The sequence below is a fragment of the Parus major genome, chromosome 6 (assembly GCF_001522545.3).
Source record: "Parus major isolate Abel chromosome 6, Parus_major1.1, whole genome shotgun sequence".
NCBI lineage: Eukaryota > Metazoa > Chordata > Aves > Passeriformes > Paridae > Parus > Parus major.
Window position 1 is genome coordinate 2,790,055 of NC_031775.1, and position 15,478 is coordinate 2,805,532.

Consider the following 15,478-nt stretch of genomic DNA (forward strand, 5'->3'; position numbering starts at 1 on the left):
TCTCCTTCTCCTTCTCCTTCTCCTTCTCCTTCTCCTTCTCCTTCTCCTTCTCCTTCTCCTTCTCCTTCTCCTTCTCCTTCTCCTCTTTCTCGCCCTGTTTTTTCTGCTTTTTCTTCTCATGCTGCTGCTTCTTCCTCTTCTCATGCATCCTCTTTTTCTTCTGCTTTTCTTCTTTTTCTTCTGCTCCTAGTGTTGCTTTTCCTGCTGCTGCTGCTTCTGCTCATTCTTATCCTATTTCTGTTTTTTTTTCCTGTTCTTCTTCTGTTTCTGCCTCTTCTGCTTCTTCTGCTGCTCCTTCTCCTCCTTCTGCTCGCTGCTTCTGTTCCTTTGCCTCTTCTTCTGCTTCTTCTCCTTCTCTTTCTGCTTCTTCTGTTGCTTCTTGTTCTGCTTCAGCAGCTTTTCCTGCACCTGCTTCTTCCTCTTCTCCTTCTGCTGCTTCTGCTTCTTCTTCCTCTTCTGCTGCTGCTTCTGCTTCTTCTTCTGTCTTCTGTTCTGCTTTTTCTGATGCTGGTTCTGATGATGATCACGATTCTGCTTCTCCTACTTCTGCTCTTTCTGCTCCTTCTTCTCCTTCACCTTCTCCTTCTTCCTCTTCTCCTCTATTCCAAGCACCACTTCAATTAAACTTTTCAATAACTAAACCCCACCATGCTGGAAAGGTGTCCCAGCTCAGGTATTTGCACCCAGTGCAGGTATTTATGGCACTTTTCTTGTTCTCATGGTTGTTACTTGTGAATTAAAGCATCCTGTGATGCAGAATTATAAATGAGAGTGGCTGGCTGGGAAAATTGATTTCCACCTGGCTTCCTGCTGCTCTCCCTGCTCCACTGAGCTTTATGGCAAGTTGGCCATTGGAGCCACTTCTGTAGCTAAATAGTCCAGGAACACCTGGAGATGAAGGGGGAAAAAAGCATTAAAACACTGGTTTGTTACTGTGGAGAAATTATTGTTAATTTTGCTGCATGTGAGCAGCTCTTTAAAAAGAGAGTTTTCATTCCAACCCCCTTCTGGATAACTCAGAGCTGGGAATAGATTTCCTGGACCTGGGTAATGTTGTCCCTTAGGGAAAAGCCAGTGGATGAGGATGAACTGCGTATTTTCCATGTTTTGGTTTTGGGATCTGTTGCAGAGCTCTGTGAGAGACCCTGGGATAAGGAGAGAGGAAAGGTTCTCCTCACTTGGTGCAGTTCTGCTCTGGGGTCCTCGGAACAGGAGGGACCTGGAGCTGCTGGAGAGAATCCAGAGGAGGCCATGGAGATGCTCCAAGGGCTGGAACCCTCTGCTCTGGAGCCAGGCTGGGAGAGCTGGGGGTGCTCACCTGGAGTAGAGAAGGATCCAGGGAGACCTCAGAGCCCCTTCCAGTGCCTAAAGGAGCTCCAGGAGAGCTGGAGAGGGACTGGGGACAAGGGATGGAGGGACAGGACACAGGGAATGGCTTCCCAGTGCCAGAGGGCAGCGTTAGATGGGATATTGGGAAGGAATTGTTCCCTGGCAGGGTGGGCAGGCCCTGGCACAGGGTGCCCAGAGCAGCTGGGGCTGCCCCTGGATCCCTGGAAGTGTCCAAGGCCAGGCTGGACTTTGGGGCTTGGAGCAGCCTGGGATAGTGGGAGGTGTCCTTGTGTGGGACTGGATGGGCTTTAAGGTCCCTTCCAACCCAAAGCAGTTCATGATCCTGTGATTCATGAGAAACCAAACAGCTTGCAGATACCTGTATCATCTTCCCAGAATCTTCCATGAGGCTCTTGCCACTGTTCCTGCTCAGATTCAGCCCCCACAGGTGCTGCCACCTGGAATTTCTGCTTGCTTTTAGGGCCCTTTCACCCCCACTCCCCTGCAATTCTTCCTGCCTTTCCTTCTCTGCAAGCAGCAGAGCAATTCCTGCCTTCCCAGAGCACAGTTCCTGCCCCACCTGCATTCCAGGACTCTGGTTTCCATGCTGGGGATTCTCTCTGAGCTATTTTTTAGTTGCTTTTTTAGTGCTGTTTTTCCTGTTCCCTTTTTAATGGTCCCCCACATCAACTTCTCCATTTATCAACACCTTCCCTTCCAACCCAGGGCTGTGTTAAGATCCCCTCTTTAATTGGGAATATTAATTTTCCTTGGGATTGGATCTCCTGTAGGCATCAAGCTAGAACTGATTTGTGATCTCTTTTAAATGTGAATTCATTACTTTCCTCATTCTCCTTTCCTGGTACTGCTTCCATGCTCCTGGTATACCAGTGAGCCAATTTGTCCCAGGCTGAATCTCCACCTTCCAGGACAGATTTGTGTTATTTTCCCCTTTTCCTTCCCCAGATAGCTTGAGACATTTTTCCTCACCCCCATCTTGCACTCAATGAACTAAATGAGTTCTTTAATTTGGGACTTCTGACCTGCCTGAGAGCCTTTTTGGCTTTCCATTAATCTCCCCTCACACACGTCACTCTCCATCACACTCCAGATAGGATTTGGGAGTGTTTCTTGTGGCTTCCAGCTTGTTCTTCCTGAATTATTTCAGCTTTTATTGTTCAGGAGCAGGGAAGATTGCTGAAGTAGTTTGGGAGCTCCAAGGGTTAATTAAAAACCTGGGCAAACCTCTGTGCTGTAGGAATGTGAGAAGAGCAGAGCCAGGAGGAGTAAGAGGTGCCACAGAAAGGTTATGTAAAATAACACTTTGCAAAGAGCAAACCAGGATGGGTAATTAGCAGGGGTTGTGGTACAAGTGGTTTGAAATTCTATGGAAAATACCTGATGTAATTGAACACTTCCTTAATTAATCCCTGCCACCACTTCTCATTATAGGCTGAGGAGTCTGGAGGCTGCCGAAGAGGATGGAGAGATCTGGGGGAGACAGCAAAGATTGGGAATGGTGTTAGAGAAAAACAAATGCCAGGGAAACATCAGGGGCCTTCAGTTGATCAAATCACCCAGGGTGATGTTATTCTTGAATAATTCATCGGTTTTCTGTGACACATTTCTGGGACAGGAGGCTGGATTACTCCAAGAAAAATCCTAGGATCCTACGCAGTACCTGCTCCAGCTGATTGTGCTTAGCCCTGGCTGATAGGTGTTGTCAGATCTGTTTAATACTGTTAAATTCAATAGTTTCAGGTGCCTTTTTAATGCTCCATTTAATTTATATTTATATTGAATACTCCAGGTGGTTTTGTTCAAGAGCAGGGTTGGGTAATAACAATTTCCCTCTGCTTCTTTCCTTGGTCTTGCCTGATCTTTTCCAGGCAGGTGTCATTCCTAAGCAAACCTTACACACTTCCTTGGAATCTCAGGGCTCCTGGGGCTGACTGGAGTGAAAGCAGAGCTCCCTGGAGGTCCCATGTCCTTCCTGCTTCCTTTTTTCCTCACAGAACCTGCATTTAATATTTGTCACCTCCAAGACCAGGGATTGAGCAGCAGCCCAAACATTCCAAGCATGGCCTTGGACACTGCCAGGGATCCAGGGACAACCCCAGCTGCTCTGGGCACCCTGTGCCAGGGCCTGCCCACCCTGCCAGGGAAGGATTCCTTCCCAATATCCCATCTGACCCTGCTCTCTGGCACTGGGAGCTTTTCTCTGTCTCTGCATTTATCCTTGTCCAAATTAAAATGATTCCTCCCCTACTGACAAAACCTCCCTGGGGAAAAATGGGAAAGGACCTGCTGGAAAATGGGATATCAGGATGGAGTCATCCTTGTCCCAGTGCTGTTGTTAGAAACTTGGGACAGAAACATCTGGGAATAAAGGAATTTATTCCTGCTCCAGCTGTTGGATGCATCCTTTCCATCACTCCATGCTGTATTCTGGAGCCTCCCTCATGATTCCTGGAGTATTTGGTAGCATAAAGCAATTCCATGTGCTCCTCCTGTTTAGTTAAATGTGCTTTAATCATCATTTCATACCTTAAACAGGAGGGACCAGAAATAGCTGGAGATGGCTGTGTTTTCCCCCATGGTGGGAATATTTCCACAATATTCCCTGCACAACCCAACCCAACTGGGAGGACAGTTAAATAGGAGTGGAAATTTGATGTTTTGTCTGCATAAAAAAAGCCCTGAGGACACGAAGTTGTGGCTGCTTCTTTGCCTGAGGGCAGATAAACAAACAATTTTTGGGATGAAATAGCCCAAAAGGCAAAGTGAGCTGATGAGTTCCAGCTTGGGGTGCAAGGGAATAAAAATTTTCAGGCCTGGTAACGCTGCCAGCAAGAGGATGATTCACCTGGTGATCCTTGAAAAAACTTGGGAAGGCTTCAGTGAGCACATAAAAACTTGGGAAGATGTTTAAAGAATGCAGGGCCATCTGAATATTGCATCTCATTTTGGAAACAATGCCTCTGCTGGCTGCTCTGATTTCAAGGATTTTTTTTAATATTCAGGACTTCCCCATCTATCTAACATAAAATATATCGTATTAAATAACATCAACAGTATTTAGGTTGCTCTTCTGTAAATATTTAACTTAAAACTTTGCATTTCCCCCCATATTTCAGTGCTTTGGCATGTGAGGAAAGAAAAAAGGAGCTGATGATCTTCAGCACTGGGTCCACAAGAAGAAATGAAGCAAAACAGCCCAAACTTTGGGAGGCTGGGGATGTGATGGAAGCATTGAAAATAAAGAGAATTAAGGCCTGGAGAGGTTCAGTAATGAACAATCCCTGTTATTTAGAGATTTAGGGCTGTTCAGCCTGGAAAGGAGAAGGCTCTGGATGAACCAGCTGGGACAGATCCCAGGCTTTGGGCTGGGCTCTGCACCCCTCTGTTCACCCCTTTCAATTGGGATGGCTTCCCAGGTAAATAAATAGGAAGAAAAGTTTGGGAATAGTTCTTTTTGGAAAAGAAGTTCAAAATTGTTTATTGACTTTTGAAATTGGTTTTAATCAGGAATGTTGATGGAGAGAGGGGCTTGATTCATTTACTGAAATCATTGATTGAGATAATTTCAGTCAGCTTCAATCAGAAATTAGGACTTAACCATGGCAAGCATTTAAAATTTAAACTTTATTGGTAATGTCTCCACCCCCATCCAGTTCTGCCCCAGGAAATCCTGATACTTTTGCCTCAGCTCTTCCCTGTTTGTCCAGCAGCATTTGCTTTGTCTTCAGCCCTTGAACCACAGCAGAAATCTGTCAGAAATCATCACAAATCATAATTCCCATCACTCTGTTGTCTCAATGTGCAATTCAGTCATTCTGCAGTGCCCCATCCCCTCACCTGGAGAGCTCCTACATCTGCAGCCATAGAGAAATGGCAGGTTTGGGCACCCCTGTCCAAACTCCTGGTGGTTTCTGGATGAGCAGTGATTTTGTTGTGTGCTGCTCCAAAGATCAAACAGAGCCCCAGCTATGGCATTTTGCTGGAGAAAAAGTGTGAAAGAGGCAATAAACTTTAATTGTTGCATCACTGCAGCAGAGCAGCTCTGACTGCAGGATGATGTTTTAGATTATTGAGTGAGGAAACTCCTGTTGCAGACGCATCTTCTTCCATCACTTTGTTCCTCATATTCCTTCCTGGTTGTGCCTCCTGCAGCCAGGGAATGGGATATTTTTATATTTTACATCCAGCACAGGCTCTGTGCAGAGGGATGGGCCAGGAAATCTCTATCTGTGTCTGTTCTAATTCCCAGTGGATGTTAAATTTGTGGGACACATCCCAAAGATATGTTTTTCATCTCAGGGCACTCCTAAATACATAACTTTGAAGCCTTTAAGAGGATCAAATCCCACAGAATTCCTGCTGTTTCTTCACAGGTTTCAGCACAACAGGAAATGCTGCTCATGCTGATTATAAGGCTCCTACTGACATTTAAATCTCTACCCTGATTAGCCTTTAGTAAAGCAGCTGTTTGTCATTAAGGCTGGAGAAATGAGAATATAAGGTGTGATTAGTGGCTTAATTAATACAGAAGTGCATTGTCTGCACTTTACTGAGTTCCTGCATGGACCTTGGGGGGCCTGGTATATGAACTTATTAAAATATATAGGATGTAATAGTGTGTTATGGTTAATTGTGTGTTATGGTTAATGAGAGAGCAGCACCTCTGCACCATTCCTGATGGGGGGGTCGGGCTCTGCTGCCAGGGAACAGGGACAGGACAAGGGGAAACGGCCTCAAGCTGTGCCAGGGGAGGCTCAGCTTGGACACCAGGAGGAATTTCTCCATGGCAAGGGAGCTCAGGCCTTGGCAGGGGCTGCCCAGGGAGGTTTGGAGTCCCCATGCCTGAAGGTGTCACTTTGATTATAAAACTAAAAATTGTTTTCTAAGAGAAGTTTCTGTGTTCAAAACTAGAAGAGGCTTTAAAAGCTGTTCTGCCATGCAGTTCAAGAGGAAATCTTTGAGTTTGCACTTTGAAGGTTTTCCATCTTGCAAATGCAGTTAGGGATAAAAACTCATTAAGGAGGAGGTTTGGGAACTGAAGGACCAGCAAATCAAACCACATTCATTTTATGGATCTTATCAGTGAGAGTATTTGTAAATATTTTGCTGAAAGTCTCTACTTCATGCTGTTTCACGCAGTCAAATGGAGATATGGGGATGGAATTTATTGCATTTACTCTCTGAAAAAATAGAAATTAATATGAGTGTACTGGTCCTGGGAATAGTTTTAATCAAACTGTTTCTCTAAGGAGAAGCCCTATTATAAACTGTATATACTCAAGCATTTATGGTTAATGCAAATGTCTAAGCCACAGCTGAGATAAAAACTGGGAATTTTAAGGTTCTACCCTCTACTTTATGTATTGGTTTTCCCTGTTTTTACAATGAAATTTTGCCTCTGAAGAACAGGATGTGGTGTTTGTTGAGTAACTCAGAAGTCTTGGAATTCAGCAGGGACCCAAAAAGTAAAGTTGGAAAAGAATGACTCAAAACCTCCCCAGCTGGGAGGTGTTTCATTATCAGGGTGTAAGAGGGCTTGGGGCTGGGAATTTCCTTGAGGTCAAGGAGGAGTTTGGGAGCTGGATGGAACCTCAATGGATTTTGCTGGATAACACACTAAAAATGTCCCGAAATCACGGAGGTTGTGATGAACTGACCCTGAATCCTTGCTCCCCTTTAGCCTTCCTTGATTCCTCCTCCCCTCACAGCTGCTTTCAGGCCATCTTTCCAAAACCCCACATCCAACTCCTAAACCAGGATTTTCCCAATCCTTTCAGTGCATGCTTTCATGTCCAGTTTCCTGGTTTGCAGCATTCCCCATTCCCGTGCTTTCTCACCAATGACATCATTTTCCTCTGCAGTTCACAACAGGAATTTGGACATTTTTTGCTAATCACATTTTCCCCTTGTCTTGTTTTTTTCCAGCTCTCGTAAATGTGAAACTTTGGGCTATTGATCGGCAATGTTTTCAAACAATAATGATGAGGACTGGCCTCATCAAGCATACTGAGTATATGGAATTTTTGAAAAGGTATGGCACTTGTTTATTTATCCAAAAATCCCATGAAACTGCCGTCCTCTCTTGCTTTTTTTTTTTTTTTTGTGAGTGCAATATTTGATTTGTTTCCTTCTCATCTCTTTTGGTTTTAATGATTATTATTATTATTATTCTGATCTTTGCTGTTTGCCCATCCTCCTGAGAGGAGGGGGAGCTTTGCTGTGGGGGAGTTTCATTCCTGTTGTGAGTTATTCATTGGCAAAGAGTCCCAGAGCTGAGGGGTGAGAGACAAGCTTTCATGTGAGTCATTCAAAGTGTGTCAGAAAAGACACATTTTTACAAAAAAACACCCTTTCAAGGGAAAAATCTGGGGTTTAAATTTGTTCAGATCTGTCCGGGGCGTGTTCTTGTGCTTCTGGAAGTAAAATGGGAGTTTTCAGAAAAGCAGAGCTTTAGCTTGCTGTAAAATGCAGGTTGGATGAGTAACATAAAGACAGAAAAGCAAATTTTTCACTCATTGTATTTGATTTTCCCAAAGGTTCCTTCAGAGATTTAAGCCTTGGAGAGGATCAATAATGAATAATCCTGGTTATTTGGAGAGCTGGGGGTGCTCACCTGGAGAAGAGAAGGCTCCAGGGAGATCTCAGAGCCCCTTCCAGTGCCTAAAGGGGCTCCAGGAGAGCTGGAGAGGGACTGGGGACAAGGGATGGAGGGACAGGACACAGGGAATGGCTTCCCAGTGCCAGAGGGCAGGGATGGATGGGATATTGGGAAGGAATTGTTCCCTGGCAGGGTGGGCAGGCCCTGGCACAGGGGGCCCAGAGCAGCTGTGGTTGTCCCTGGATCCCTGGAAGTGTCCAAGACTTTGGGGTTTGGAGCAGCCTGGGACAGTGGAAGGTGTCCCTGCCCATGGCAGGGGGTGGCACTGGGTGGGCTTTAAGGTCCCTTCCAACCCAAACCATTCCATGATTCCATGAAATCCAGTGCCATGGTGTAAGGAACAGATTGTGTTTCATGTCACCAAAATGATCCCAAAGGGAGGGAAATCTCACCAAATTGTAGGGAAGGGAAGGCCCAGGCCAATGTGAGGCTTTCAGCCATCCCAGTGCTACTCAGACACTACTAAGCTGTTACTACACCAGGCTTGTCCCAGTTAGTATTGGAGAAAAAAGGGACTCAAAGGAAAGGATAATAATAACAACAACAACAACAACAATATTATTCATAATAAATGTTAACCATGCCATTATTAATAAAATATTAAAACTAGATATTATTTAAAATATATAAAATATCTGTTTTATTTTATACCATGTATAATATAAATAAATATATAAAATATAAAATACAACATCTATGATTCATAGGATCTTTTAGATTAGGAAAACCCTCTAAGTCATCAAGTCCAGCCATTCCCCCAGCACTGCCAAGGCCACCACTATCCATGTCCTATCCATGTCACAGGGCTTGAAATCCCTGCAGGAATGGTGACTCCACCACCCCCTCAGCAGCTGTGCCAATGCATGACCACTCTTTCCAGGAGGAATTTTTTCCAATATCCCACCTAAACCTCCCCTGGCCCAGCCTGAGGCTGTTCCTCTTGCCCTGGCACTCGTTCCCTGGGCACAGTCTGATCTCCAGAGGAGCAGGAGGGTGATCCCATGGGATTCATGTCCTGGGATGAGGGTGCCTCTAGCACAGCTCAGCCAGGGGCAGGGAATTAATCCAGGCTGGGATTTGATCTGGGAGCAGAGTCCTGCCCAACTCACTCTCCCTGTCCTTGGCTGGGTGGAGATCCCAGCTCCCAGGCACTACCTGTGGGCTGGAATTCCACTGGGCTCATTTCAGCCAGGAATGGAAATATTCCTGGGAAAATAATGAAACTCAGGTACTTGGCCAGGCTTCCCAGCCTCTGCTGAGGTGAGGGCTTCCCTGGAGAGGGCCAGGAGCCCCATGGGGATGTCCCTCAGCTGGACAAGGTGTGGCCAAGCTTTTTCCAGGTGTCTCTGTTGATGATTATCACCAGAACAGCTCAGGAGAGGAAACAGAACCTGCTGCTGTGTTTTAGGGGTTTAAAACTCATCCATTCCAGCATTAACAAACCTTTCAACAAACCCAGGAATGAGTGTGGGATCAGCTCTGGGGTGGGAGCTGCTGGAGCCGGCCCCGTGCTCACATTAAGCTTTTAAGCTCTGAGCTTTAATAGAGATTTTCCAGAAGATTGTCAAGATTAAAATGGATTCAGGTCCTGCAGAGCCTGCCCAGCTTTAATTTTAAAGCAAATAATGTGAGGAGGAAACCAAGGAGCATTTCCTCGCTCTGTGGCTGTGCTGTTTGAACACAACCTGTGGCTCATCAGAAAGGCCTAAGGCAAGCAAATAAATATTTATTTTTTTATATCTTACAGTTTGAATTTAGGAAAAGGATTTCTTCCACCTGGAGCACCTGTAGGAAGGTCCTTAAAAAATGTTACTTCCCATTGGGTCTTCCACTTGGGCTCTGGGCACCTTTAGCTGTCTCAAGCTGAGTTTAAATCCCATATGGAACATTAAATGCTCATTTTTAGATCCCATTTACTACATTAAATGCTCATTTTAAAATCCCATTTGCTACATTAAATGCTCCCTTTTGAAGATGCTTTCCTTCAAAACATTTCTAAGGGAAAACCAGGATAAATCCTGAAAAGGAGCTTGTCGATTGTCGAATTTATTCTTTGCTTTTGGGGACTTTGGGGCTTTTTTTTTTTTATTCCTTGCCTGTATTAATGCATGAATGCAAATGCTCTTGTTAAGAAATAAATGGAATAAAAAAGAAAGGTTTGAATAGTGGCTGCCCACAGAAAAGTCAGTGGGGTTAGACAGGATTTTTTCCTGCTGATATTGATCTAAAAAGTCCCTCTCTAATTGAGCCATTATCCAAAGAACGGAATTATCAGCATCTCCAGCAACAGATTTTCATGTGTGAGCAGAAATTCAAATTTTGGGGGTGAAATGAGGCTGTTCATTTAGTTTTTTGGGATTTTTTTTTCTTCATTTATCCTGCTGGAAATAAGTGCAGCTGGATTTCCAGGGCTGCCTGGGAATATCACCCCAATGGTGCTGTGGGTTCACTGGGGTTTTCCCCAGCAGGAACATCCCACTGGCACAGAGCAGCTGCTGCTCCTTAGGGCCACCCTTGGGTGTGTCAATCTTTTCTTCTGAAGGCCAGGAGAAAACCATAAAGCCAGGAAAATCCGTTTCCTGGCTAAGAAATCTGGGAGTGCCTTCCCAGCATGTCCTGGGCCAGAATGCTGTATCTCTCCTTGCTCCAAGGATTGTACTCTAAGAAAAGTTGGGATAACTCCCCCGACAGACACAGAAGAACTCTTCTGGAGCAAGCAGCAAGTGAAAATCCTCTTTTTCCTCATTTTTCTGAGGAACCAGTCCGTGTTTCCCTTCTCAAAGTCAGCAGATGATCCTTGATGGGATCAAAAGCCACCCTAATTCCCTGGCTCCAAGGGAAGCTGGAAAAGCCAGCTGGTTTTTGATCCCTGTGTGTACCTGCAAGATGAATCAGAGCAGTGACTCCCTTGGAAACACAGATTTTTGGTAGCTCAATATGCGATTAAATCAACCTTAGATCAAGGTAGATCGTAGAGCAACCATCAGTGAAAAGTGAAATGTAATTTTGTGCTGTAGATTTAGTAACTCCTGATGGTACAGGAGGTTTTTGTTGAATTTATCTCTAGTTTTTAGCTCCAGTTGTGTTTTTTGTGTGTGACTGTATTTGTCCTTACACAAGTGCAGTGAGGTCACAGTTGTGCTAAATGCTGCTGCACCTCTCACTGCAATATTCACTGTTCCAGCCTGACAGCGATTTCTTGCTCAAGCCAGTCCTAAAACTTGACTTCAAAACAAAAAATCCCATTAAAAATTGCATTTTTAATTCAATTTAATTAAAATCAGAATATTTCAGTTAAGGAAACAGCTATTTATTAAATAAATTTGTCCAGGGAATAAAAGCTGGGGGGAAAAAACCTTGTGCTGTGACAAGAATTTCCTACTAAACATAAAAGTTTTAAGAGCAGAACGCCTTGAAAGAGTAAATATTGCAATTTTTTATTCCCAAAAAAAGGCTTCATGAATGAAAAAAACTTCCTTCAGTTAAAAGAGGCCACAAATTCTGGTCTGTGGTGTAAACCTCAATTCCTCCAAGGCCCTGGATGCAGTCAGGAGAGCTGCTGAGGGATGTCTGAGCTTTAGGTTTGAGCTTTAGGGATGGATGCTGGGGAGAAGTTCCCACTTACACAGCCTTCAATCCTAGGAATGAAAAAAATTCCTTGGGCAGGCAGGGAAAGGATTTCAAGGGGGCTGGATGAGAGGAGCTGCAGAGGGTGGGGATCCCACAGGAGCTCTCAGGACATCCTTGCACCTCCCGGGCTCATCCATGAAGGGTGAGCCCAGCCCCGCCATCCAGGTTTTGTGGGATTTCAGCCCCCCTGCATGGAAAAAAAGCTCTGGAAACGGCCTCACCTCTTGTCTGCCCAGTGTGTTTGGTTTTTGACCATGATTGGAAATTCAGGCTGTGCTGGGGACACTGAGGGCATGGCCAGGGAGGAGCAGGATTTGCTGCTCCACAGTGCACGGGCAGGCACTGGAGCAGAAATGAAGGGATGTTCCATGGGATCAAACTGTCCATTCCCTTCTGCTCTTCACAAGGAAAAACTGTCTTTCTTGTCTTGTAGAGAAGGCCAGACTCGGGATTTTCTTGAAATGCTTCTTGTAATGAATTGTTTTGGTAGCCACAGATTAGTCTCTGTAACTCCTTGTGAATGCTGGGAATGGGTAGGAGGGGGCTGGGCAATATCAAACCTCTATTACTGCTCAGTAACAGAGGTTTAATATTGACCATACACATTTTAAACTAAGGCAAATCCTTATTGGAGGCAATGCATCACAGGGAAAAGGGAGGAGAAAGGAAAAGAAGGTAGAAGGGTCATGTACCTGTTGATTCAGGGCATGATGGAAGGGGAGGATTAATTCCTTCAGTTCTGGTGTCAGCAGTGTTTGAAATGTTGGTTAATAAACATTGGAATAAGTCAATATCTCATTTTAATATTACTGATTCATTGAATTAAAGAATGGTTTGGGTTGGAAGGGACATTGAAGCTCATCTCATTCCACCCCGTGCCATGGGCAGGGACACCTTCCACTATCCCAGGCTGCTCCAAGCCCCAAAGTCCAACCTGGCCTTGGACACTTCCAGGGATCCAGGGGCAGCCACAGCTGCTCTGGGCACCCTGTGCCAGGGCCTGCCCACCTTCACAGGAAGAATTGCTTCCTCACATCCAGTCCAAGCACCCCCTCTTTGCACAGAGCTGTTCCTTGGCACAGTGGGGGGACAATCCCAGAATGACCCCATGGCATGTGCTGTATTGTCACCTTCTGCAGGATCTGCAGTTTGACACCGAATCCTTTACCCCAGGCAGGCCACAGGCAGTGAATTCACTCCCACACTGCATCTGTGGGGGTCTCAACTCCCTGACAGGAGGGGACAGCCAGGGGGGGTCGGGCTCTGCTGCCAGGGAACAGGGACAGGACAAGGGGAAACGGCCTCAAGCTGTGCCAGGGGAGGCTCAGCTTGGACACCAGGAGGAATTTCTCCATGGCAAGGGAGCTCAGGCCTTGGCAGGGGCTGCCCAGGGAGGTTTGGAGTCCCCATGCCTGGAGGTGTCCAGGGAAGGGCTGGACGTGGCACTCAGTGCTCTGGGCTGGGGACAAGGTGGGGATCAGACACAGCTTGGACTCCATGGGCTGGGAGGGATTTTCCAGCCTCAGTGATCCTGGGATTGTGTGAGGCATTTTTGGGCTGAGCAGGAATGCTGAATTGCCACCTACAGTGGGAAGGAAGTGATTACAGGGACCAGGGGGTGCAGCACTGGGTGCCCTGGGGAATATCACCTGGATCCCTGAGGATTTTGCAGACTTTGACCTGCATTTCCAGTTCTGGGGTTTTTTTTCTTTCGTTCACCTCAGAGTTTACTTGGTGAGGTAAATTCTAATTTGCTGGCTGGATTGCTGTGCTCTGTGAGATGGGGTCTTCACATTTCTGAGGGGAAAAGAGCCACAAATGTTCTCTTCTCCCCCTTTTGACTATATCAGGGAGGAAAAACACCCTCAGAGACCCACTTGTGATCTCCAGAGGCACAAGACCTGGTTTGGGTTTAAGTTGCTGCCTTCTACTTTTAGATTGTTCTGTTACAGTGTTTCTACTGAGAATTTGAAAGGATGATGCCAGGAATTAAATCTTGGGCTTTTTCTTCTGTTTTTTTATCCTTGAAAAATAATGATGTTTATTTTTACTTGTTATTTTTGTTTTCCAAATCCCTTTTATTTAAGGATGAGTGCTGCCTTTTTGGGTTTCTTTGCCATCAGTTATTCCTTCTGCCCACAACGAGAATCACATTTTATTTTTCAGCACCTGCAGAGTGGGATCACAGGTACAGATGGATCAACAGGGTGGAATCACAGGAACCAAGCGTTCTGTGGTTTTACCCTGATGCAAACAAGCCCAGAATCCAATCCCCAGTCAACACAGTGGTGCTTCAGAGCCTCCAGGGGTGGTTCCATCTCATGTCCTGCCTGTTCAGGGAAAGAAAACTCCTCTTGTTAGGAATTTTGCATCAAGTCAAGCCAAATCCTGGCTCATGCCTCATAAGGACTGTGGAATTCTGAGCTCCAGAGCAAAGCAGGCTGTGACAGGACTTCAGATCATATTTTCTGCAGCTCCAGCTCTTCACAGCTCAGTGCAGAACATTAGGCACAACTGGAGATTTATTGAGGTGTTAGGGTTTGTTTGAAGTCATTCATCCTTTCCAAATTATCATTTGGGACTGAAATATTGATGGCTGTGCATAGCAAGGGGATTGTTTTGGGTTGCTTACTAAAATGTAGAGAGAAGTAGAGTGATGGGATGGATTGGAGTGAAAGATTGGAGCTTTTTACTGCCAGTATTAAAGTAGATGCAATTATTAAATATTTTCATCTCATTATAGAGTGACTTGAAATACAGGGCTCTGAAAGGTGGTGTGATCTCTGAGCTGTGCTTAGCTTCCTTGAGGTTTCCCTCAGAAGGGAAAGGAGGCAGCCCAAAATAGTGGGGCAAGACTTGTTTGGGTGTTATTTTGCTGATTGTGGTGGGAATCTCTGGAGATTTGACCTATCAGCTCTACAAAATACTCAGGGCAGTTGTTTGCTCCCTTGCTTGGGCTGAGGAGAGAAGAACAGCCATGCTTGGTATTTAAGTATTAAAAATGACTAATTGTGGTGAATTGTAAAGGATGAGGAATCTGGAGGTGGAGTACAACTGGCTTGACCCCTTAATTTATAAACCAGTCCTGGAACTGTTGGGAAATATCAATTGGTTTGACTTTCATCCCTGTCCCTCTCCGTTGTGGCCGCAGATGTCCTTGGTCGTTGTGCTCCCCTCATGCCCCTCAGACAGCGTCCCTCAGGGTGTCACCAGGGTCCCTCAGGGTGTCACCAGGGTCCCTCAGGGTGTCACCAGGGTCCCTCAGGGTGTCACCAGGGTGCCTGAAGAGTTTAAGGACTTTCAGCTCCTTCTAAGTGATCATTGATTGGATTATAGATAATTAATCAATGAATTGGAAATCAAGGCAAAAGCTTAAGCGCAGATTTAAGACTTATTGCACCTGACTCTTTCAGCCTCAGCAAGGGATGCTCACCTGAAACAAGATCAACAAGATTTGGAGTTCCAGGTCTGTTCCTTAACTTTCTTTCTGAAGTTTCCCCTCACCCATTAAACTCTCCTTCCTCTGGGCTCCAGAGGTGTTTTAGGAGCCCTTGGACAGTGTGCAGCCATATGATAATCACAGACATTTCAGAGCTCATCCTCGTGCCTGACACTTCTCATAAAAAGCCATTTATTCCCCTATCCAGCCTGTTATCAGCCAGACAGTGCCTATTCTTGTGTCCATTTTCATGCTCAGATAACAAATAGATCCTTCCCAAAGCAGCTGACAGTCTCCTCTCCTCGGAGAAGAAGGATTTCAGCAGAGCCAGGAGTCGGCTTGGAAATATTTTGCTTTTTGATGAGGCCAAGTAAAGAACTCTTCATACAGGGGCAGAAATG

General features: G+C 45.4%; 1 protein-coding gene across 2 annotated transcripts in view; it reads left to right on the forward strand.

The window, feature by feature from the left end:
- Nucleotides 1-15,478, forward strand: part of PRKG1 (protein kinase cGMP-dependent 1) — a 369,556-nt gene that overhangs the window by 222,687 nt on the left and 131,391 nt on the right. For both annotated transcript variants that reach the window (XM_015633750.3, XM_015633749.1), the window contains exon 4: nucleotides 7,276-7,381. In XM_015633750.3, coding sequence (XP_015489236.1) covers nucleotides 7,276-7,381 — 106 coding nt within the window. The remainder of the gene's footprint in view (nucleotides 1-7,275; nucleotides 7,382-15,478) is intronic.